The sequence below is a fragment of the Xenopus tropicalis genome, chromosome 2, assembly GCF_000004195.4.
Source record: "Xenopus tropicalis strain Nigerian chromosome 2, UCB_Xtro_10.0, whole genome shotgun sequence".
Lineage (NCBI taxonomy): Eukaryota > Metazoa > Chordata > Amphibia > Anura > Pipidae > Xenopus > Xenopus tropicalis.
The window spans coordinates 174,915,797-174,940,373 of NC_030678.2; the positions used below are offsets into that span (position 1 = coordinate 174,915,797).

Genomic DNA, 24,577 nt, shown 5'->3' on the forward strand with positions numbered 1-24,577 from the left:
CAAATTAAACAAAAGTGGACCCAGTACAGAACCCTGAGGGACCCCACTGAGAACCTTACTCCAAGTAGAGAATGTGCCATTAACAACCACCCTCTGTACCCGATCCTGTAGCCAGTTTTCTATCCATGTGCAAACGACTTCACTAAGACCAATAGACCTTAGCTTAGAAAGCAGTCGTTTGTGGGGAACGGTATCAAATGCTTTGGCAAAATCCAAATAGATGATATCTACTGCCCCCCACTGTCCAGCTTCTTACTTACCTCATCATAAAAAGCAATTAAATTGGTCTGACATGACCTGTCCTTCATAAAGCCATGCTGATTACTGCTCATAATGCCATTCTCCACTACATAATTTTGAATGTGATCCCTTAACAAGCCTTCAAATAACTTGCCCACCACGGATGTCAAACTTACAGGCCTATAATTGCCAGGCTGAGATCTTATTCCCTTTTTAAATATGGGAGTGACATTCGCCTTCTTCCAATCCCTAGGTACCATACCTGATGAAAGAGAGTCTGAGAATATCAGAAACAAGGGCCACTGCAATTCTGCCCCTAGCTCTCTCAGTACCCGAGGGTGTATTCCATCTGGCCCAGGTGCCTTGTTTACATTTATCGTGTGTAACCCTTTAAGCACCATATCCTGTGCCAACCACTGTGTAGTTGGAGCTGAGGCAACAGTGCAGCTATTGGGTGGGACTTGGCCCACTGGCTCCCCTACTGTATACACAGAAGAAAAGAACTGGTTAAGCACATCTGCCTTTTCTGTATCCGCTGTAACCATATTGTTATTATAACTCAATGGGGCCACACCCTCAACCTGCATCTTTTTACTATTAATATACTTAAAAAACTTTTTGGGGTTAGTCTTGGCCTCGGCCGCGATGCGCTCCTCATTTTCTATCTTTGCCTTCCGGATTGCTGTTTTACAACACTTGTTATAGTGTTTATATTCATTAAACGCAGCTACTGTCCCCTCTGACTTATATTTCTTAAAAGCTTTCCTTTTTTTCCCTATTAACTTCTTTACCTCAGAGTTAAGCCACATAGGGTGATTCTTAACACTTCTACTTTTTCTTATTAATGGAATGAATTGAGAACAGTAATGATTTAATATCATTTTAAATGACAACCATTTCTGCTCTGTATTTTTATCAGAAAACATAATGCCCCAATCTATGCCCTGAAGCGCTGCCCTTAAAGGGACAGTAACACCAAGAAATGAAAGTGTATAAAAGTAATTACTATATAATGTAATGCTGCCCTGTACTGGTACAACTGGTGTGTTTGCCTCAGAAAGACTACTATAGTTTATATAAATAAAGCTTCTGTGTAGCCACGGGGGCAGCCATTTACAGGAAAAAAGGCACAGGTTACTTAGCAGATAACAGATAAAACCTTATTATATTCTACAAAGCTTATCTGTTATCTGCTATGTGCCTGTGCCTTTTCTCCTTTTTCCCAGCTTCAATGGCTGTGCCCCCTTGTTGACATAGCTCATTTATATAAACTATAGTAGCGTTTCTGTTGCAAACTTACCAGTTTTACCAGCGCAGGGCAACTGTACTCTATATTTTAATTACTTTAAAACACTTTCATTTTTTGGTGTTACTGTTCCTTTAAGGAGCTAAAATTTGCCTTCCTAAAATTCAGTGTCTTTGTTGCCCCCGTGTAAATTTGTTTCCTGCACCAAACATCAAATGAAATAACATTATGGTCACTATTACCCAGGGGTTCAACCACTTGCACATTTGCTATACGTTCTGGGTCATTAGAGATCACTAGATCCAGTATAGCATTGTTCCTGGTTGGCTCCTCAACAACCTGTGACATAAAGTTGTCGTGCAGCAAGTTTATAAACTTGTTCCCAGTTACTGTCCTGGCAGTACTATTGCCCCAGTCAATATCAGGGTAATTAAAATCCCCCATTATTATCACTTGCCCCAAACTAGCAGCCTTTTCTATTTGCAACAGGAGCTGGGCCTCCTCCTCTTCGCTTACATTAGGGGGTCTATAGCATACCCCTACAATTAGCTTGGTAGATTCTTTACTATCTGTGAGAAGCTCAACCCATAAGGATTCAGCTCCCTCTGTTAACCCCATCACTTCCTCCTTAATATTTGCTTTTAAGTCGTGCTTAATGAACAGACACACTCCTCCTCCTTTTCTATTGCCCCTGTCCCTCCGAAACAATGTATACCCCCCAATATTAACAGCCCAGTCATGAGACTCATTCAACCAAGTTTCAGCAACACCAATCCCATCATATTTCCGCTCCAACGCCAGTACCTCCAGCTCTCCCATTTTACCAGTCAGACTCCTTGCATTGGTAAACATACATTTAATACTGGTTCCGGCATGAGAATGACGTGTAAACAACTTATGGGCCTCCCTGCCATTATCAGTATCCCGAAGCAAGTCTCCTCCCCCAATTTTCCTTACTATGCCCACTACCTCATCTATCCTGTCTACCACAGAATTTCCCGCTGCACCCTCCCCCCCCACTCCTAGTTTAAAATCTCCTCCAACCCTCTAGCCATCTTTTCCCCCAAAGCAGCTGCCCCATCATCATTGAGGTGCAGCCCATCCCTGGCAAAGAGCTTGTAGCCGATTGAGAAATCAGCCCAGTTCTGGAGAAACCCAAAGCCCTCCTCCCTGCACCAATCTCTCAGCCACGCATTAATCTCCCTGAGCTCCCGCTGCCTTCTTAATGTTGCTCGTGGCACAGGTAATATCTCTGAGAAAATTACCTTGGAAGTCCTCGCCCTCAACTTTGCACCTAGCTTTTTAAAATCGTTCTTGAGGACTTCCCCCCCTCCTCTAACTTTGTCATTGGTACCTATGTGTACCAAGACCGCCGGGTCTTCCCCAGCCCCTCCCAACAATCTGTCCACTCGTTCCACCACATGCCGAACCCTAGCACCAGGCAAGCAACACACAGTTCGGCATGTAGGGTCTTTGCGACAAATTACCCTATCCACCTTTCTAATAATTGAATCCCCTACAACTATAACCTGCCTTCCCTTCCTAGCACTACTCCCCCCACCTGTATTAGAGGTGCCGGCTCCCAGGGTGCTCTGAGAGTCAGCCTGCTCCATACACGCCAGCTCAGAGCTGCCTTCCCCAGCATCTTCACCTAACGCGGCAAATCTGTTGGTTTGTACAAGCTTTGAACCAGCCCCCCTACCCTTGTGCCCCCTACTGCCCCTCTTAACTGTTACAAATTTGTCTCCCTCATTAACCTCCACTGTCCCTTCTCCCCCCCCCACTACACCGGCCCCTGCCAGTGGTTGCTCAGTGAGCCTCCTGTTCTCCCCCATGTTTGCAGCTGCCCTCAGTGCTGCCAGTTCCCCCCTTAGATTCTGCACCTCAGATTCCAAGAGGAAAACCCACCTGCATCTCTCACAAGTAAATGCTGCATGGAACTGCTGCTCCAGGACCACATACATGCGACAAGATGCACACTGAGTAACACCAGCAATCATACTGCAACTCATATTGCAACTGGGTACTTACAGTCTCCCGAGTGCAATCCCTTGTATAGTGCCTTTTAAGTTTCAAACGCCTTTTTTGTTTTAAACGCCTGCTATACACTTAAATTTACATGCAACACTTTAGATTACATGCAACTCTCGCTAGCAGCTCCCAAACTCGCTGTGCAGTCAGAAACTTATTGAGGTTCAAACCAAACAGCCAAATGTCTGTTGAGAATTTACCAGATTTACTCCACCCCCTTAATTAGTATGCTCAATCAGCCAGGTAGCACTTACAAGTCACACAGCAGTTAGTTAATTGCACTTACTTTCTCCTTTCAACCAGCACTCCCAGCATGCACAGTAAACCCCAAACGCCTTTTTTGTTTTAAACGCCTGCTATACACTTAAATTTACATGCAACACTTTAGATTACATGCAAAACTCGCTAGCAGCTCCCAAACTCACTGTGCAGTCAGAAACTTATTGAGGTTCAAAAAAAAAAGGTGGCCATTCACTGTAAGATCCACCTGTTTGGTGAGGTCGCCAAGCGAGTGGATCTTCTCCCGATATCCTCACCTACGGGTGGGTGATATCATGCTAATTCAGTCTTTTGGCCCTGGGTTATAGGTGCCGTCATTTCAGGGACTACATCAATGTATGCGGTTCCCGATCCGACGGTACCGTACACGGGCAGATAAGATGCCGAATTGGTCTACAGCAGTGGTTCCCAACCTTCCTTGTGCCCACGACCCTTTAATACAGTTCCTCATGTTGTGGTGACCCCCAACCATAAAATGATTCCTGAGACCAAAGAAAATATGTGTTTTCCAATGGTCTTAGGCGACCCCTGTGAAAGCGTTGTTCGACCCCCGAAGGGCTCGCGATTCACAGGTTGAGAACCACTGGTCTAAAGGAACATAAGCAATAGCTACTGCAGATACAATAGGATCCATAAAATGTAGGGATACACCAAATCCACCGTTTTAGGATCCACCTGAACCCCAAATCCTTTGCCAAAGATTCGGCCAAACACAGAACCGAATGCTAATTTGCATTTGTAACTTCCGTGTTTATGTGACAAAAAGTCATGTGATTTTAAGGATTCGGATTTGGTTCTACCAGAAACATAGATTTGTCCGAACTTGAATCCTGCTGAAAAATGCCGTATCCCGAACCAAATCCTGGATTCAATGCTTCCCTAATAAAGTGTTGTATAGCTTTTTAGCAATAGAGAAGTGACTTGGAGCTGGTTCCATGGGGCAAGTATAATTCATGCCCTCTGTGTCTCTCAATGAATGGGCTGTTTTAACCCTTAGTTGCGAGTGAATCGCATTTACGTTGCCATTGTAGGTGCATATGTATCACTCTGGCATTCGTTAGTGTGAAGCCACATGATGAATTACATCTGGTGGGGCATGAAGAGCTAAAATTTGTAGAGAGCTGCTTTATGTGAGGATTTATACAGTAGTTGTATGCAATAAAACCTTGCAGAACAATGTTAAAATGGAATACGATGCAGCTCATTTGTTTTGATTGGCATTACAGGGACCCCTCTGACTGAGCGAGCAGCGGCCACTCCGACTTGTTGTGTTTCTTACCCTGTGGCCGGCTGTAGTGAGCCAGTAACTACCCCAGTCATAGCAAATACAGACTCCCCATTATGGAACTTCCAGCACCAAGCAAGGTATGTTCTGCTCTCCCACTACCCATAGTCCTCTCTGTTTATATTGGTATCTCAGCCTGCAGAATTCTGTTATTAACCCATAACAAATTGTGTCTTTCTCTTTTCTGTAGACTCCATAAAGAACTGCTCTTGGACCCACAGCAAAGATTAGTTTTCAAAGTCTGGCATAAAACAGGTAATCGTTTAAGTACAAGGCTCCTTAGAGTAATGGACGAGGGGTATTGTACTTGCATTTGCTGACATTTGGTTACTATTGAACGAAAGCTAAAATACATATAGGGAAATGCATAGGACCTGGGGTTTTTCTGTATAAGTGGCTTCTCATCAACATGGAACAGTTTAGCTTAGAAACACTCAGAAAAAAAAGAATAAAGGTGGTGAAGGACTCATCAACATGGAACAGTTTAGCTTAGAAACACTCAGAAAAAAAGAATAAAGGTGGTGAAGGACTCAAGAACATTTTGCATTCAGTGGCCTTTTCTGAGACCTTGATATTCTGGGTGCTTGGGATTCAGACCTACTCACATACCTCTACCGGCACTGAAATTCAAAAACACTGCGAAGTCACTGTATTTTTGAGGAAGAGGATGGATACTCAAAGGCTTACCCTTCTTGTGACTTCTACAGGATCCTATAGAAAGTGGCCTGCTTCTCTTGGGAGAGAATTAAATGGAATCCCCTAAGGGTCTGCCAAGGGTGCTTGCTTTCGGGTTAAATCATTGGGACCCATAAAGGCAGGGAGCTTGGCAGAGATCTCAGTGCACTGCAGTATTATATAGGGCACTGCTACCCTCTCAGGGCTGTTGCTTTGCTAGCCAGTCCTGGGCAACAAGGCTTGTACTTAAATCATAGCTCTGGGTCCCCCAAACTTTTCTCCCAAGTCCTGATCCATCATGTGTAGTTTTCTCACAATTCTCTGTTAATTAACTAATTTATCACAGAGCTGTTGAGCTGTAAGTAAACACCCCTTATCATGATCGGTGGCAATAATAAGATGCTGTTGCCCCACACTAACTGCTTCCCTCCATCTTACAGATGTCGAGAGAGTTGTGGGTTTCGCCTCTGTGGATCTCTCACCACTCCTTTCTGGCTTCCAGTCAATCTGTGGTTGGTACAACATTGTGGATTTTGTTGGGCAGTGCCAAGGCCAGGTTAAAGTTTCCATCACCCCGCTGGAAGGGGTGGCACATCTTAAAACAAAGGTATGTGACTGTATCAGCAGCATCGTACTGTTCTATATCAGTGTAATACTTGAGCAGGGTTGCATGGCCTTTCTCAGTGCAACTGATATGCTGAAGGGGCAATTCATCTCTGAATGTGCCCAAAAATAGCACAAGGTGCCTCCTCACTTAAAGACACTACAGAGTGCTGCTCCTGGCAGACTCAAATGTTGCAAATGGGTGCTGCTGCCCCTATTGACACAACCCTTTAACTAGCGCCACCTCCTGACCAGGTGGAAACTTCAGGGTTCCCTTTGCACCCAGTGCCAATAGGCGTAGCACACTTGCACCTAAAAAATCAGGTGCAGGCCTCATTTGCACGTAGAACACTGAGAATGACACATTGGGCGCAGTCTTGTCTGATATGCGACAGATTGCCAAGCTGTTTGTGGTATTTTTACTAAATCAGGCACAGTTGTGGCAGGCTTAGCATTGTGGGAAAACATTTCCCAAAAAACTTCTCAAAATTCCACTTTGCTCACTTGGTCTGGTACAAAGTCATATGTAAATGGGATTAAATGGAAACTAAACCCCCAGAATGAATACGTAACCAACAGAGTTTATATTAAGTGGCCTATTAAAGAATCTCCCCCAACTGGAAGATATATATATCAGTAAATATTGCCCTTTTACATCCTTTCCCTTGAGCCGCCATTTAGTGATGGGCTGTGTGCTCCCTCAGAGATCAGCTGACAGGAAGTGATGCAGCTCTAACTGTAACAGGAAGTAGTGTGGGAGCAAAAGGCAGAACTCTGCCCATTCATTGGCTAGCATGTATGTGTGCCTTGGCTTGTTTGTGTGCACTGTGAATCCTATGATCCCAGGGGGCGGGGCTTAGTACTTAAAATGGCAGTTTCCTATTTAGGATTACCCAATGGCACATACTGCTAAATAAGTATATTTATATGAAAATGGTTTATTTAGATGAAGCAGGGTTTTACATATGAGCTGTTTATGCAATATAATTTTTATAGAGATCTACATTGCTTGGGGATATAGATCCCAATTTAACTCATTTGAACCTATTTTGTTTGGTGCAGGTCACATCGCAAAGATCCTCTTCCTACCAATCCAGGCCAGCTTTCTGCAGCTCCTTCAGTTACAATCCCAGCCAATCAGAGGTGCCGGCCTTTATACCCCATATCCCTACATTGCATCATCAACTGTCTGACAGGTACATTCTATCCCCACTGGTTTTCCATTTTGTTTTTCTGCATAGTTGAGAAATGTCTTTATGATAAGAAATGAACTTTATTATCACGGGGGGGTAAGTTGGTTGATGAGAACGGGGAAAAAGCTGAAATTTTGAACTCTTATTTTTCATCTGTCTATACATCTGAGGAGCCAGATAATGAAGGCTTCCCTTGTAATATACCCAGTGCTAGTAATTTAGCTACTGACGCGTGGGTCACTCGGGAGGAAATTCAAAAGAGACTTGAACATGTAAAGGGAAACAAAGGTCCAGGGCCGGATGGGATTCATCCCAGGGTATTAAATGAGCTGAGCGCTGTGATTGCCAAACCTCTTCACTTAATTTTTCAGGATTCATTGAGGTCTGGCATGGTGCCAAGAGACTGGCGGATTGCTAATGTGGTGCCGTTATTTAAAAAGGGATCCCGTTCTCAGCCTGAAAACTATAGGCCTGTTAGTCTGACATCAGTAGTAGGAAAACTTTTGGAAGGGGTAATAAGGGATAGGGTACTTGAATACATTGCAGTTCACAATACTATTAGTTTGTGCCAAATGGTTTTATGCGTAACAGATCTTGCCAGACTAATTTAGTCGCCTTTTATGAGGAGGTGAGTAGGAACCTCGATGCTGGAATGGCAGTTGATGTCATCTACTTGGACTTTGCTAAAGCGTTTGATACAGTACCTCACAGAAGGTTAATGATCAAATTAAGGAATATTGGCCTAGAACATAATATTTGTAATTGGATAGAGAACTGGCTGAAGGATAGAGTACAAAGAGTGGTTGTAAATGGAACATTTTCTAATTGGACCAGTGTGGTTAGTGGAGTACCGCAGGGGTCAGTCCTTGGTCCTTTGCTTTTTAACTTGTTTATTAATGACCTGGAGGTGGGCATAGACAGTACTGTATCTATTTTTGCTGATGACACAAAATTGTGCAAAACTATAAGTTCCATGCAGGATGTGCCGCTTTGCAGAGCGATTTGACAAAATTAGATAACTGGGCAGCAAACTGGGAAATGAGGTTCAATGTTGATAAGTGCAAAGTTATGCACTTTGGTAGGAATAATATAAACGCAAACTATCTACTGAATGGTAGTGAGTTGGGGGTATCCTTAATGGAGAAGGATCTGGGGGTTTTTGTTGATAACAAGTTGTCTAATGCCAGGCAGTGTCATTCTGTGGCTACTAAAGCAAATAAAGTGCTGTCTTGTATAAAAAAGGGCATTGACTCAAGGGATGAGAACATAATTTTACCCCTTTATAGGTCCCTGGTAAGGCCTCACCTTGAGTATGCAGTGCAGTTTTGGGCTCCAGTCCTTAAGAAGGATATTAATGAGCTGGAGAGAGTGCAGAGACTGCAACTAAACTGGTAAAGGGGATGGAAGGGTTAAACTATGAGGTGAGACTGTCGAGGTTGGGGTTGTTTTCTCTGGAAAAGAGGCGCTTGCGAGGGGACATGATTACTCTGTACAAGTACATTAGAGGGGATTTTAGGCAGTTGGGGGATGTTCTTTTTTCCCATAAAAACAATCAACGCACCAGAGGTCACCCCTATAGATAAGAGGAACAGAGCTTCCATTTGAAGCAGCGTAGGGGGTTCCTCACGGTGAGGGCAGTGAGGGGGTTGGGGAATGCCATTCCTAGTGATGGGGTAATGGCAGATTCTGTTAATGCCTATAAGAGGGGCCTGGATGAGTTCTTGATCAATCAGAATATCCAAGGCTATTGTGATACTAATATCTACAGTTAGTACTAGTGGTTGTATTTATAGTTTATGTATGTGAGTGTATAGATTGGTTAGTGTGGGTTAGGTGTGCTGGGTTTACTTGGATGGGTTGAACTTGATGGACACTGGTCTTTTTTCAACCCTATGTAACTATATGACTGCTGACTTTCCCCTTAATAATAACGATTATTTTATCAGGGAAAACTCTGGCCCTTTGTTTCCATTCCTCCGGCACGAGGAACACATGGAGAACGTGCGTCGGTTTCACGAGTCCCTGCAGCAAGCGGAGCGAAACGCGCACACAGTGGAAGGTCTGGATTCTCTCTCCCAGTCTTCCCGCTCCTCCCTTCTGTCAGCTCTCAGGTAAGCGAATCAGTCAGGGCGCCAGTCATTTCTGTGTGTTTATATAACATAGTATACTGTATACAGTACAGCAAATAAACAAGTAAAGGGCAAGTAAGTGCTTTACCCCACGGACTTGCTCCTTAGCAGTAGGTGCAATAAGTGGGTGGTTATTTTGGCTCCACTGCAACAAGATTTTAGACGGAGCCAATCACAATGCAGACCACATGACCTTTCTTCATCCTTTTCAGGAAAAATCTGGGTGAGCTTGACGAAATCCAAAAATACTTTAACCAGAAGCTCTACAGGTCCATTTCCAACGCCGAAACCTCTAGATGTGCATCCGTGCAGATCCCACAAGTCCAGCCTCCGAATTCTGAGCCAGCGGAGGAGGATTCAGACGCGAAGATGCTTCTGCAAAAGTCTAGTTTTCTGGTCTCACAAGTCAGCAACCTTATTACAGGTAAGGGATTGTAGGCATGTAGGCCCCATGTATTATGCATTGCTGAATGAACGCCAATAAGAATTTCTATAGCCTTGCACTATAGGTTTTGCAGGATTCTTATTGGCTTTCTATTAACAAAACTCATGTAGACAGACAAGTAGGAAAGGTACAAACTCAGTAGCTTTATCAGAAAGGTCTATGTAAATACAGCCATAAGCACTCGCAGAAACGCTGCACTGGGTCCTCAAAAGAAACACAGGATTTCCATTATTCTCTTTTGTACACATGTTCTTCCGTGTCAGACTTCCTGCTCTCAGAAAAATCCTTCAGAGCACAGGTCTGCTCAATTTGCTCCTCGCTCCACTTCCCATCAGAATTCGCTCCCCTTCCCATCAGAATTTACTCCCCCTTTCAACTGTGCTGTGTAATCTGAGCTACCAGCAGCCAGAGCTGCAGCAGGAAGCTACTGAGACCAAGCTAAAATGGCAGCTGCTATCTTAAACCAATAGAGGGCGCTTCTTGGGCTGTTTAGTCAGGTATGGTAAAGCTTTCTGCAGAATAAATATAGGATTCTAGGTGGCTCTAATGTGGCTAATCTATTGGCTGCAGAATGCCAAAATGCCTTTCCTTCTCCTTTATGCCAAATTGTGTTCACTGCACTGTGCTGCTTTCATAAATGAAGCTTAAGGTGTCAGATTCATAATATTCCTTCTATTAAAGGGCACCCGAAGCAAAATCTAAAAGGGCCCTGATACCCCAAAACTGGCAATGTAACCGATGATTTTTATACAGGATTAAGATGAGGCTACAGATATTGAGATTTTATGTTTTTTTGATATATAATTCTTTTTGTGTTCAGGTCTCCAGGGAATCCCTAAATTTGCACCGGCTTTTTCCAGCACAGAGCAGAGGCTGGATGTACAAGGGCAAACCAGTGTTCAGCACCAGCAGGTCGACAATATGGAACCGATGGCTCCAGAGAGATCTGAAGCTTATGAAAGGGAGGGCCAGCGCAGTGACACACCCCCATTTTCCCCATTAGGGTCCCTTAATGTTAGTGGGGAAAAGCTGATGGAGTTTATAGGAACAGACATGGATGAGAAAGAAAGGCACCTATTTGCAGAGAAACATCAAGAAGAGCAGGATAAACACATAATCCATGGAAGTAGTGATGAAGAATATGAGGAAGATGTGATAGAACCAAGGACTCTCAATGAAATAACCACCATGACGGACAGAACCAGTCCCTGGTCCAGTATTTTGTCCGAAAGGGATTCAGATTCTATGGATCATCCCCAAGACCAGCCAGTGAATCCTTTGGCTGCGGAGAACAACCGTGTAATAACGGATTTCTTCTCATCCTTCCATCAGAATGACCCAAGTAGTGTCCTCAACTCTGCTAGATCCACGGACTCTGAGGTACTAGCTGAAGGGTCCAGGGTCCGAAAGATCAGTAGTAGCTCCGGTAGCGAGGCAGAGACAGTCGGGGTACAATTGTCTGTAGATCCAGCAGAGCAAGGAGCATTGGGAGAGGCAGAATCTGAGGCAGAGAGTCAGGAGATGGACGGAGACCCAGAAGCTAATAGAACAGAGGAAGAACAACAAGATCCAGTGACAGTATTTTCTGCACTGTCCTCTGGTTCTGATGAGTCGGAACACATCACATATGGTGCCAGCGAACCGGACTGTTCTCCACCACAGGATGAACCCGAAACAGATTATCCATGTTCTGAGCCTTTAGAGGGAAACATGCATCATATTGATGAGGAGGAGCAGCCTGCTGGGTCTGAGAGTCCCCAAGTGCCACCCAGTAACCTTTTGTATCCTTTCCTTCCGTCTCAAACATGCGGGAGTCATTGCATGTATCATTTATTCATATCCCATTTATAGTCAACTGGGGTGCTAAGCTTACAGCCACTGTCTGCCAGGAGAGCCCCAGTGCCACACTTTATATGCCAACAGGTCTCATAATAACCCCAGTGCCACCCCTTATACAGTGTGAGATATCCTGATAATATATACATATATACTTTGTGTGTGTGTATGTATATATATATATATATATATATATATATCACCTTGAAGTTTCCTTTATATGGCCATGGAACTCCTCAGGGACTTATAATATCCCTATATGTTACAATAGGGGGCACTTTATTCACTATATATTATAAGGAACTCCTCGGGGACTTATAATATCCCTATATGTTACAATAGGGGGCACTTTATTCACTATATATTATAAGGAACTCCTCGGGGACTTATAATATCCCTATATGTTACAATAGGGGGCACTTTATTCACTATATATTATAAGGAACTCCTCGGGGGCTTATAATATCCCTATATGTTACAATAGGGGGTACTTTATTCACTATATATTATAAGGAACTCCTCGGGGACTTATAATATCCCTATATGTTACAATAGGGGGCACTTTATTCACTATATATTATAAGGAACTCCTCGGGGGCTTATAATATCCCTATATGTTACAATAGGGGGCACTTTATTCACTATATATTATAAGGAACCCCTCGGGGGCTTATAATATCCCTATATGTTACAATAGGGGGCACTTTATTCACTATATATTATAAGGAACCCCTCGGGGGCTTATAATATCCCTATATGTTACAATAGGGGGCACTTTATTCACTATATTTTATAAGGAACTCCTCTGTCACTTATAATATCCCTATATGTTACAATAGGGGGTACTTTATTCACTATATATTATAAGGAACTCCTCGGGGCTTATAATATCCCTATATGTTACAATAGGGGGCACTTTATTCACTATATATTATAAGGAACTCCTCGGGGCTTATAATATCCCTATATGTTACAATAGGGGGCACTTTATTCACTATATATTATAAGGAACTCCTCGGGGGGTTATAATATCCCTATATGTTACAATAGGGGGCACTTTATTCACTATATATTATAAGGAACTCCTCGGGGGCTTATAATATCCCTATATGTTACAATAGGGGGCACTTTATTCACTATATATTATAAGGAACTCCTCGGGGCTTATAATATCCCTATATGTTACAATAGGGGGCACTTTATTCACTACATAATATAAAGAGTTGTTTTTATTCCCATTACAAATGGATTTTTGCTATTTTCCTCCTTAACATTTCCCTATGCAGGTCTGATCCTGTTATTGTTCCAAATTTCTTCCTCCCTCCCCAGCACTTAGAAGCTTCCATGAGGCATTTGAGTTTGTCTGCTGTGAGAGAGGTAGGTACTCTGCACTAGTGTTTCTCTGTTGCTCCTATATCTTTTCCTCCTGGGGATAATAATAATAATAATAATTGTACTTTCCTGCCGCAGATGCTTTATCTGACATTGGTTTCCCCTTAGACAGTAAATAAATTATATATATCTCTGCAGATGTGTGCATTTCCTAGATATAAATCCGTGGGAGTTGCCATATTGCACCTTTTCCTGATGAGTTGTAGTAGAAGGCCTTAGTGTTTTTATAATCATTAAATAGTACTGGACTTTTGCTGTGTTAATGAGAATGGCAAACAGTATGGCTAATTGTGAATTTACTGATAGAATAACAAGCCCTTAGCTTTTCATAATATACAATTCCAGCAACAAGAAGGAGGGCTTTCCTAAATCAGTGGGGTTCCTCCCTCGCCTGAGTTGCTGCTCTCCCCTTTATCTTTATTGAGGGGAACCCTTAAGCAGCTACCACCTCTAAACCAGCCGGTTGACTCTATTGGCACACTTTATATGCCCCTGTCTACCTAGATTTAATATTGTAAAAGGAATGGAGGTCCCATAACATTAGTGCAGTGTATTAGTGTCTGCAATATATTTCTAGTGCAATTGCATGCCACTAGGTAACCACTGCAGTCAGCAGCGTGCATCTGAACTTGAGCAGCCAAGAGCGCTTGATGTCCGAGAAGGGGTACAACGGGTGCCCACCTAGCAGCCTTGTGCTTAGTTAACCCTCCAAAATGGTGATTCTCCTTTCCCTTGCAGTGCATATCCACCAGGGGGCAGCAGTCACCTGACTAAATGAAGCTGTTACACAAGGCAAATGCCAGTGTATTTTCTCAAATTAGCAAATAGCAGAGGGGCTTCTGCACCCAATCACTCCTATTATTATAGGGACCCAAAGTTACTGCCCTTCTAAAGTTGCCCATACACGGGCAGATCCACTCGCTTGGCGACCCGATATCCCCACCTACGGGTGGGCGATATCGGGTAACATGTAGGTGAATTCTACAATGGGGCAGCCATGTCTGACTGGGGTGCAAGCTGAAAAAGTCAATTGTGGGTGCAGGGGCCGGCGTGCCTGTAGTTCCCCACTGAATCAGCCCTATAGGGCCCATCACTTTATTGCTCATAATGTCTGTCCGGGATAATCTTAACCATACAAACAGTAATGTGGCCCCAAGAACATCATGTTGGGAGCCCAGGCACCCCATTGGCCTGATTATGCTCTGGCTGATGTCATCATTGGCCTAGATTTTCCTATAGCCCATATTGGCCTTTTGGTTTTGATTTCCCCCTTACAGACAGATGGGTGGTGGCCAAGTGGCCAAACTCCTAGGCAATAGTTGCTGAAGCTTAGGTTTTTCCTTTTAGGCCAATAACGGTGGCGACTAATCTCCTCGAATGCTTTCCTGCTGGTGAGAATGTAGGCTTTCGGGCAAAGTCGCCACCGCTAGGGGAGATGAACTGCAGGGCGACTTATCTCCTCGTGTGTCATCAGCTTTAGAGAAACAATCAACCCCATTGTCTTTATTTGTGAGTTGTAGTTCAGCGACGGCTGTAGGGCCTCTGATTGGCTCAGATGTAGCACACAAGCTGGGGGTAATGTGATCATCCTATTGTGTGGCCTGATGTATCTATTTAACCTGCATACAGGCATCGTGCTTCAGGCAAGGGTGTGGGTATTGGGTGCTAAGTGCCACCCTGCCCGTCCCCAGGTGCCTCACTGCTTTACTCGGAACACAAAAGGGAGGGCGAGAGCAACTGAATAAAGCCTAGTCCCCTGGCCACGGAGAGAGGGTACATAATACATGAGAACAAAGCATCTTTATTAGGTGCTTTACTTGCCCTTTAAAGGGCTGTTTCTACGTCAGCAGATGAGCTGCGTAAGGCTGTGCCCCATGTTTGTTCCCGGGCCGTATCTGTTTGGCATTGTTGCCATTCTCTCCGTGGGACGGGGTATTTCTGTGGGCAGAGGGGGTAGGGCACATAGCTCAAACGCCTGGGAAAGTTTCCTATAATTCAGCAAGATCCTGACTTCCCAGCAGCCCCTCCGTGTGTCTCTCCCTATGTGATAACAGGTGCGTCGGCCTGATCCTGCCCCCGACTGATCCTGCCCCCGCCGCTCCTCTCTAGGAATGCAGTCAATAACACGTGGGGCACCGGCACAGCTGGCACGGGGCCCTGCCTATTAACCCTACGGGGCCACTCTCGGGGTGTAGGCGGAGAGTACAGGATCACAACATGTTTTCCCCATTTGCTTTCTGAGAATCCGCTTCGCACGACAGGAATAGTAAACAGCGTGCCGCCACCGAAATAACTGCGCCTTTCCTCCTTTGTGAGCCGGTCGTGCGTCTCCCCGGGGACTTTAACCCTTTGTGTTCTCAGGGACTTTAACTCTTTCTCATCTCGGGTGCCTTAGACTCTCCCCAAGTTTTCTAATCTGCATGAAACATGAATAGAAGGCAGAGGGTATGGAGCTGCCATGCTTTGTATCATACCATAAAGGGGGGGCAGAGGGTCTGTATGGGGGTGACTAATATGGGGGGGCACCTCTGGACAGCAGAGGGGGAAAGATTAATGAATGTGGCCATACGCAGTCCGACCCCCCTATTTGGTGAGGTTGCCAAACAAGCAGATTGTCTCCCCATATACCCACCTATGGTGAGTGATATCTGGCTAATTCGATTGTTTGGACTTAGGGCCACATCAGCGAGGCAAGGTGGCCCCCCATCCAATGGGAAAATCAAACCTGCCCGAGTGAAATTTAGGCCAGATATCCATCTGGGGGGCCCGTACACGGGCAGATAAGTTGCTGAGTCGGCAGCTAAACAAGCCCCTGTACGGGCACCTTAACACAAGGAGCTGAGATAGATATAGTCACAGGGTGCCGGTACATAAAGGGTGTGCGGTCGCTAGGGTGCTGACCCGGCTCGGCGGTGCCGCACACACAGCATTTGTGCCGGTTGAGGCCGGCGCTGGAGGAGGAAGCAGAGAAGTTGCCGATCCTACAAGTTACTGCAGTGTGGGGACCCTGCCCCCCCTCCCGGCCACTTTAACCCTGTCTTTCCTGCGGCTCATATTGTTCCTGTCACTCACTCATGTACCCGCTGCTGCGCGGCACATATTATATTAGTAGAATTTCTGTAGAAAAGAGAGACATTAGGGCCGCTGTCCTACTTTATTAGCCTCACCGCTTCATAGGGCTGGGGCAAAGCAGATCTTGAGGCAAGAGCAGACGTTGTAGGGTTGGGGCGCAGGGCAGGCACCGCAGGGTTGGGGACCAGGTTTGGGATGCAGGGCAGGCGCCATAGGGTTGGGGAGGGCAGGCGCCATAGGGTTCGGGAGGGGAGGGCAGGCACCATAGGGTTGGGGAGGGCAGGGCAGGCGCCTTAGGGTTGGAGAGGGCAAGGCAGGCGCCTTAGGGTTGGGGAGGGCAGGCGCCTTAGGGTTGGGGAGGGCAGGCGCCGTAGGGTTGGGGGGGCAGGCTCCTTAGGGTTGGGGAGGGCAGGCGCCGTAGGGTTGGGGAGGGCAGGCTCCTTAGGGTTGGGGAGGGCAGGCGCCGTAGGGTTGGGGGGGCAGGCGCCGTAGGGTTGGGGGGGCAGGCGCCGTAGGGTTGGGGGGGGCAGGCGCCGAAGGGTTGGGGGGGCAGGCGCCGTAGGGTTGGGGGGGCAGGGGCCGTAGGGTTGGGGGGGCAGGGGCACAGAGCAGAGACAGTAGCAGCTGGCGGTTACATAACGCTGAGGCTACAGTTCCCTGTGCCCAAGTGCCCCCCCCATGTACAAAGTGCAGAGAGAGAGACAAACTGGAACCGGTTCAGAGCGGCTGGCGGTGCTGGGACTCAGTTTAGCTACTTGTTTGCTGCCCGTGTAACTGCCGCCTCAGGGACAGACAGCCAATGGCTGCTCCTGATCTATTGTGTGTGAGAGCAGCATCGGGCACGCCCATCTCTTAACTGCCCTGAACTTTAACTCCCAGCATTCTCACTGCCCTGCTGCTTCTCTGGCTACAGGAGGCCGTTACAGGGCACCCAGGAAGCTCATTGGCTCAGTAATATGAATATAAATGCCCCCTCTGAACTGGCATCTCATTAATATGCATCTTGTATGTCTGCATAAAAACCACTGCAGTCAGCAGCATACCTGTAGACAGACAGACAGGAGAGCTGGTATGTGGGTAAAGCTTCTAGGCCAGTAATAGTACCTGCTGTACTTGCCCTTGTGCCCCTGGCAGAGAGAGTTGCACAGGGCAAAGGTGAGACCAATGGGGCAGTTGAACTCTGGGAAATCACTGTTTGCTCAGTGGGACTGGGTGCTTCCCACCCGCTAATCTGTGTATAACGATCTATTAACCCCAGGGGTTATCTCTGTTATTGCCACTTCCTACTGGGCTGTTGGCCAATTACTGCCTCGTTGCCCCGGGCTGAGACCTTATGGCACGTGCCAGAATATTCCCGGCTGAGTCCCGTTCCTATTGGCCCCTGTGGCCCCTGTGTAGTATATAAATAAGCCCAAAAACATGGCCGACACTCGTTCCACCTTAGATACCAAATAAAGGGCAAATAAAGGCAAGAGCCTGTAGCTGTTAAGCTGGACATTACATGGCGCTGTCGGGCTCTGGGCCCAGTACCTGTGCAGTAGGGAACCCCTTGGCCGTGTTTATAGCCCCTGTGGCCGGACTTGGAAGGGAAGCGCAACAGGGTGCCCATAGCTTTAGTGTGCAGGACCCTTGGCAGTGTGTGCCCCAGGGGGTGAGTGAGGGCAGTGGGTGCCCCAGGGAGTGAGTAGGGGCAGTGTGCACCCCAGGGGGTGAGTAGCGGAAGTGGGCCCCTCAAGGGGTGAGTAGGGGCACTGGCTGCCTCAAAGGGTGAGTAGGGCCAGTGGGCGCCCCTGGGGGGGTGAGTAGGGCCAGTGGGCACCCCGGGGGGTGAGCGGGGGCAGCGGGTGAGTAGAGGTAGTGGACACCCCCGGAGGGTGAGTAGGGGCATTGGGCGCCCCCGAGGGGTGAGTGGGGGCATTGGGCGCCCCCGAGGGGAGAGTGGGGGCATTGGGCGCCCCCGAGGGGAGAGTGGGGGCATTGGGCGCCCCCGAGGGGAGAGTGGGGGCATTGGGCGCCCCGGAGGGGAGAGTGGGGGCATTGGGCGCCCCGGAGGGGAGAGTGGGGGCATTGGGCGCCCCGGAGGGGAGAGTGGGGGCATTGGGCGCCCCTGGGGGGGGAGAGTGGGGGCATTGGGCGCCCCTGGGGGGGGAGAGTGGGGGCATTGGGCGCCCCTGGGGGGGGAGAGTGGGGGCTTTGCCTTTAAGCACATCCCCAGGCATTAACAGCAATCTGTGTGATTGGTTCCTATTGTACAGAACCCCCCCCCATACAGTAGAACCCCCCGTCCCACCCTGCATACAGCACCCGAGCTCAGGGCTCCCCCCCCCCCAGTGTGCAGTTTGGGGGGTTCTGCCCCATACAAAGCCCCCCTGTGTATTACACACAGACTCACACTCACCTACTGCCCCATTGTGCATATTTATCCTGCTGTTCCCATTGGACGTTCCCGTGGGAGTAACCCAATTCTGCTTTCCTATAGGGCCGCAGCGACACCCCAGGGATTCCCTTTCGCCGGAGCAAGCGCCAGAAGCCCAGGTTGGCCCCCGCTGACCTGCCCAAGGAAGAGACCAATCGCATCGCCAGAATCTTTGCTGCACAGTTTCCTGGGCCCCCCACCCCCCCCTGAGTAACCCCAGCACTGGCCTTGGGGCCCCGGGGCCACATCCTATTGGACTGAACATGATGACCATGAGTTTATTGGCCCCTGTGCCCCCCCATGTGCAGCACCCTAGGGCCCCAGCTTGGGTGGGTGCCAGTGAAACCCCCTGTAAAATAGAATGTTTTATAACTAAATTATTTCACTTATTTTTCTACTTTCTCTTAATTATGCACAGTAATTTATTAAAATATGTTTGTTTCGAGGGAAAGTTACCCACAATGCACTGCTCATTCCCAGCATTCCAGGCTAATTGCACCCGACACACATTTCTGTGCCCCTTGCAGCCGGGGGGGGCAGTGAGTGCAAGTTATGGGTGCCAGGGTTTGCCCGCTGCATTGGCACCCCATTCATTTCTAGGCTGCGGCTCTCCGGCAGGGCAACAGGGGGCAGTGTTGGGCAGTTGTCCTGTGTGCCAAGGCAGCGAGAGGGGTTCCTGGCTGTGGGGGGGGGGGTGCAGCAAGAGGGGTTCCTAGCTGAGTGGGGGGGGCAGCGAGAGGGGTTCCTGGCTGTGGGGGGGGGAGCAGCAAGAGGGGTTCCTAGCTGAGTGGGGGGGGCAGCGAGAGTAGTTCCTGGCTGTGGGGGTGGGCAGCGAGAGGGGTTCCTGGCTGGGGGGGGGGCAGCGAGAGGGGTTCCTGGCTGTGTGGGGGGGGGGGCAGCGAGAGGGGTTCTTGGCTGTGTGGGGGGGGGGGGGGGCAGCGAGAGGGGTTTCCTGGCTGTGTGGGGGGGGGGGGCAGCGAGAGGGGTTCCTGGCTGAGTAGTGGGGAGCAGCGAGGGGTTCCTGGCTGTGGGGGGGGGGGGAGCAGTGAGAGGGGTTCCTGGCTGTGTGGGGGGGGGGCAGCGAGAGGGTTCCTGCTGAGTAGTGGGGAGCAGCGAGGGTTCCTGGCTGTGGGGGGGGGGGGGGAGCAGTGAGAGGGGTTCCTGGCTGTGGGGGGGGGGGAGCAGTGAGAGGGGTTCCTAGCTGTGGGGGAGCAGTGGAGGGGTTCCTGGCTATGGGGGTGGGGAGCAGTGAGAGGGGTTCCTGGCTGTGGGGGGGGGGGGGGGGGGGGGGGGGAGCAGTGGAGAGGGGTTCCTGGCTGTGGGGGGGGGGGGAGCAGTGAGAGGGGTTCCTGGCTGTGGGGGGGGGGGGGAGCAGTGAGAGGGGTTCCTGGCTGTGGGGGGGGGGGGGTGGGGGGGGGAGCAGTGAGAGGGGTTCCTGGCTGTGGGGGGGGGGGGAGCAGTGAGAGGGGTTCCTGGCTGTGGGGGGGGGGGGAGCAGTGAGAGGGGTTCCTGGCTGTGGGGGGGGGGGGGGGGAGCAGTGAGAGGGGTTCCTGCGTGGGGGGGGGGGGGGGGAGCAGTGAGAGGGGTTCCTGGCTGTGGGGGGGGGGGGGAGCAGTGAGAGGGGTTCCTGGCTTGTGGGGGGGGGGGAGCAGTGAGAGGGGTTCCTGGCTGTGGGGGGGGGGGAGCAGTGAGAGGGTTCCTGGCTGTGGGAGGGGGGGAGCAGCGAGAGGGGTTCCTGGCTGTGGGGGGGGGGGGCAGCGAGAGGGGTTCCTGGCTGTGGGGGGGGGCAGGGGAGGGGTCCTGGCTGTGGGGGGGGGGGGCAGTGAGAGGGGTTCTGGCTGTGGGGGGGGGGGCAGGAGAGGGGTTCTGGCTGTGGGGGGGGAGCAGTGAGAGGGGTTCCTGGCTGTGGGGGGGGGGGGGGAGCAGTGAGAGGGGTTCCTGGCTGTGGGGGGGGGGGGGAGCAGTGAGAGGGGTTCCTGGCTGTGGGGGGGGGAGCAGTGAGAGGTTCCTGCTGTGGGGGGGGAGCAGTGAGAGGGGTTTCCTGGCTGTGGGGGGGGGGGCAGCGAGAGGGGTTCCTGGCTGTGGGGGGGGGGGGCAGCGAGAGGGGTTCCTGGCTGTGGGGGGGGGGGGGAGCAGTGAGAGGGGTTCCTGGCTGTGGGGGGGGGGGGGAGCAGTGAGAAGGGGTTCCTGGCTGTGGGGGGGGGGAGCAGTGGGATGGGGTTCCTGGCTGTGGGGGAGGGGGGGGGGGGGGGGGAGCAGGTGAGAGGGGTTCCTGGCGTGGGGGAGCAGTGGGAGGGGTTCCTGGCTGTGGGGGGGGGGGGGGGGCAGCGAGAGGGGTTCCTGGCTGTGGGGGGGGGGAGCAGTGGAGGGGTTCCTGGCTGTGGGGGGGCAGTGGGAGAGGTTCCTGGCTGTGGGGGGGCATTGGGAGGGGTGCCTGGCATTGGGGGCGGGAGGGGGGGGGGGGGCAGTGAGGGTTTCTAAGGAAGTGTTACTTTGCCTTTATGCACCCTAATGAGAACAACACTGCCCCTGTGTGTCACTGGGGTATTTGGGGCTCATTTGCTGAACTGCAACTGACAAATCAGTGGGGGGGCCCTTAGCCTTTCATTATCTGGGCCCCCCCCTCATTTACATTCCCAGTCCTGCAGCGCCATATGGTTACTGCCCGGCGGCCTTACACAATCGCTCCTCATATACATCTGCCCCCCCCTTATTAACAACACATGTACCGGCCCCTTATATTCTACTCACCCCCACTGTGAGCCCCCTCCGGGGGTATTCTCATTTCTGCCTGGTCATCTTAAAGGGGAACTTATCCTATTTATTCTCCTTTATATCTGTAACCTTGTTATGGGCTAAGGGGGCCCAGCCTGAAGGCCAGTTAGGGGGGGATTTGGGGTGAGTGCTTATTTGTGCCCTGGGTACCCCTGGAACTATAGCGGGGTGACTGTTACCCCAATGTTTCTATATATCTGTAACCTTGTTATGGGCTAAGGGGGCCCAGCCTGAAGGCCAGTTAGGGGGGGGATTTGGGGTGAGTGCTTATTTGTGCCCTGGGTACCCCTGGAACTATAGCAGGGTGACTGTTACCCCAATGTTTCTATATATCTGTAACCTTGTTATGGGCTAAGGGGGCCCAGCCTGAAGGCCAGTTAGGGGGGATTTGGGGGTGAGTGCTTATTTGTGCCCTGGGTACCCCTGGAACTATAGCGGGGTGACTGTTACCCCAATGTTTCTATATATCTGTAACCTTGTTATGGGCTAAGGGGGCCCAGCCTGAAGGCCAGTTAGGGGGGGATTTGGGGTGAGTGCTTATTTGTGCCCTGGGTACCCCTGGAACTATAGCGGGGTGACTGTTACCCCAATGTTTCTATATATCTGTAACCTTGTTATGGGCTAAGGGGGCCCAGCCAGTTATCATGGAGCCAATGCCGCCCTTGCCCTGAGTGCCGCTGCTCTGTGCCCGCTCATGTACAGGGCAGAGTTGTGCTGTAATGCAAATATCCCATGATTCCCTGCAGCCTGGCACACCAATGCCTACAGACCAGCTCTGCCCAGGGGGGCTGCCACTTGTGCTTGTGGGTATGGGGGGGGCAGTTGGCACTATAGGGCCCTTTGCAGGAACTGGGTTGCCGGGCAGCAGATTTACCTTTCTGGGCAGAAACACGAGCAGATCCCCCCCCCCACCCCGCTGGGAATTGGTACAAACATGTTTTCCCCAGGAGGGGCCCGGCCCCTGAGAGCCACATAGCTTCGAATGACAGCGTGGAGCACACCTCCCACAGGCTGGATCCTGATTGGCTGGGGGCTGCTACCCAGCTGAGTGGTTGTTTTTAACTTAAGAAACGCTTAGTCACTTCCTTCCCCCCCTTCCCCAACTCCTGGGCGCCCAACCCTAGGCATGTACCCCCCTGGCTCATTACTGCCCCCATATTGTTTCCAGATGGGCTCCGGGGGGGCCCCAATTCCAACAGCCCCTTGCTCGGGGCCCCTCCCCTTTCCTACCAGCCCGTGTCCCACAGTACGGATACAGTTGGGTGACTTGTTACTGGTTTCACTGGTATTTATCAAAGTGCGCAAATGGCGGGCACATTTACCAACGCAAACGCAATTGCCCCGCCCTGTGACAGTGAAGCACAAATAAAATTAATTGGGGGCACTGTAGCTTTTTTGGGTCAAATTATTGTTGTTTGATCTCTATAAATACCTGAAACGATAAGATTTTGGCCTAAAAAATTGAAGTTTGACAAATGGAAGTAGAATTTCTTGTGATGCACAAAAGGCTGTCGCTTTGGGTTGGGCATTTGGCACCTCGGCCCGACGCCCCCGTGTTACTGCCGAGTCCTGGGGTTTAATTCACAACCAATCTTTGGTTTTCTCCTCACTGAGTGCCCCTCCCACTGCGTCTCTGCTTCCTGTTGGGGAGAAGTAAAAGTGATGGATTGTTGCCAAATGGACACGGAGCTGCTAATCACTGGCTGAGGATGATGGGATATTGAGTTCTTAGCATCCTGAGCATGAAATCCCAGATCCCTCTATGGCATTGTTTTGGGGTATTAATTACTTATGTTGGGAGTCACTAGGGTACAGCGCCCCCCCCCCCTTCTCCTGTAGGGAACCCCATAACCTGACTGCCCTTACAGTAAGGAACCCCTTCCTATTCTGATGGTGAGATCCCCTTTCCTCCCCACCCCCAATGAATCACTCATTCCCCCTCTCTTGGTAGGGAATCCCATAACCTGACTGCCCTTACAGTAAGGAGCCCCTTCCTATGCTGATGGTGAGATCCCCTTTCCTCCCCACCCCCAATGAATCACTCATTCCCCCTCTCTTGGTAGGGAACCCCATAACCTGACTGCCCTTACAGTAAGGAACCCCTTTCTATGCTGATGGTGAGATCTCCTTTCCTCCCCACCCCCAATGAATCACTCATTCCCCCTCTCTTGGTAGGGAATCCCATAACCTGACTGCCCTTACAGTAAGGAACCCCTTCCTATGCTGATGGTGAGATCCCCTTTCCTCCCCACCCCCAATGTATCACTCATTCCCCCTCTCTTGGTAGGGAACCCCATAACCTGACTGCCCTTACAGTAAGGAACCCCTTCCTATGCTGATGGTGAGATCTCGGCATAGGATATGGGGCGTTTCAGGGCAGAACCCAGAGTTACAGTGAGTCCCATCTGGGACAGAACCTTGCTGTTTATTTCCAGTGAGTGCAGATGAATCCGTGGAACTGGGATACTGTGTTCCGGAATAGGCACGGATCTCATTCATTGGCAGAGCCGGATCGGGTTTCGGTCTCTCCTGTAAACAGCTTGACGTGTCCCGGCCCAGCGTGGGTCCAGCCCCCGCTCTCATTGGGCAAGCCTCGCTGGTCCCTGCCAATCAGACAGCAGAGCAGCGGCTGGGGGTGGGGCAGTGTTTGCTGCCGGTGATTCCTTATGTGCGAGATTATAGGGGTGACGGAGATGTGACGCCATGCGCGGGGCCACATTAACCCCTATTATCCCTTCCACTTACAGCCACATGGAGGGGCTAATGAGCTGCAACCCTGCTTGCCAAATCCCGGGGGCGCCATCTTGTGGATCGGCTCAGGACCGGAGGTCTAAGCAACTAAAGGCGGCCATACACGGGCAGATTTCAGTTGCTGATTCAGGTCCTTCAGACCAATTTGGCAGCGTATCTATGGGCGCCCGACGGGCCCAACTGATATGTGGCCTAAAATTGGGCAGGTT

At 49.8% G+C, this 24,577-nt stretch overlaps 1 protein-coding gene and 1 pseudogene across 1 annotated transcript in view; one reads left to right on the forward strand and one right to left on the reverse strand.

Moving 5' to 3' along the window:
- c2cd3 (C2 calcium-dependent domain containing 3) overlaps window positions 1-19,219 on the forward strand; it is a 46,941-nt gene extending 27,722 nt beyond the window's left edge. Inside the window, 9 exon segments of the mRNA NM_001079259.1 lie at window positions 5,023-5,161; window positions 5,272-5,336; window positions 6,197-6,363; window positions 7,422-7,555; window positions 9,499-9,663; window positions 9,894-10,105; window positions 10,947-11,907; window positions 13,249-13,339; window positions 18,906-19,219. Of these exon segments, the coding sequence (NP_001072727.1) occupies window positions 5,023-5,161; window positions 5,272-5,336; window positions 6,197-6,363; window positions 7,422-7,555; window positions 9,499-9,663; window positions 9,894-10,105; window positions 10,947-11,907; window positions 13,249-13,339; window positions 18,906-19,052 (2,081 nt within the window). The 3' untranslated portion in view covers window positions 19,053-19,219.
- LOC116406442 overlaps window positions 1-24,577 on the reverse strand; it is a 954,163-nt pseudogene that overhangs the window by 446,399 nt on the left and 483,187 nt on the right.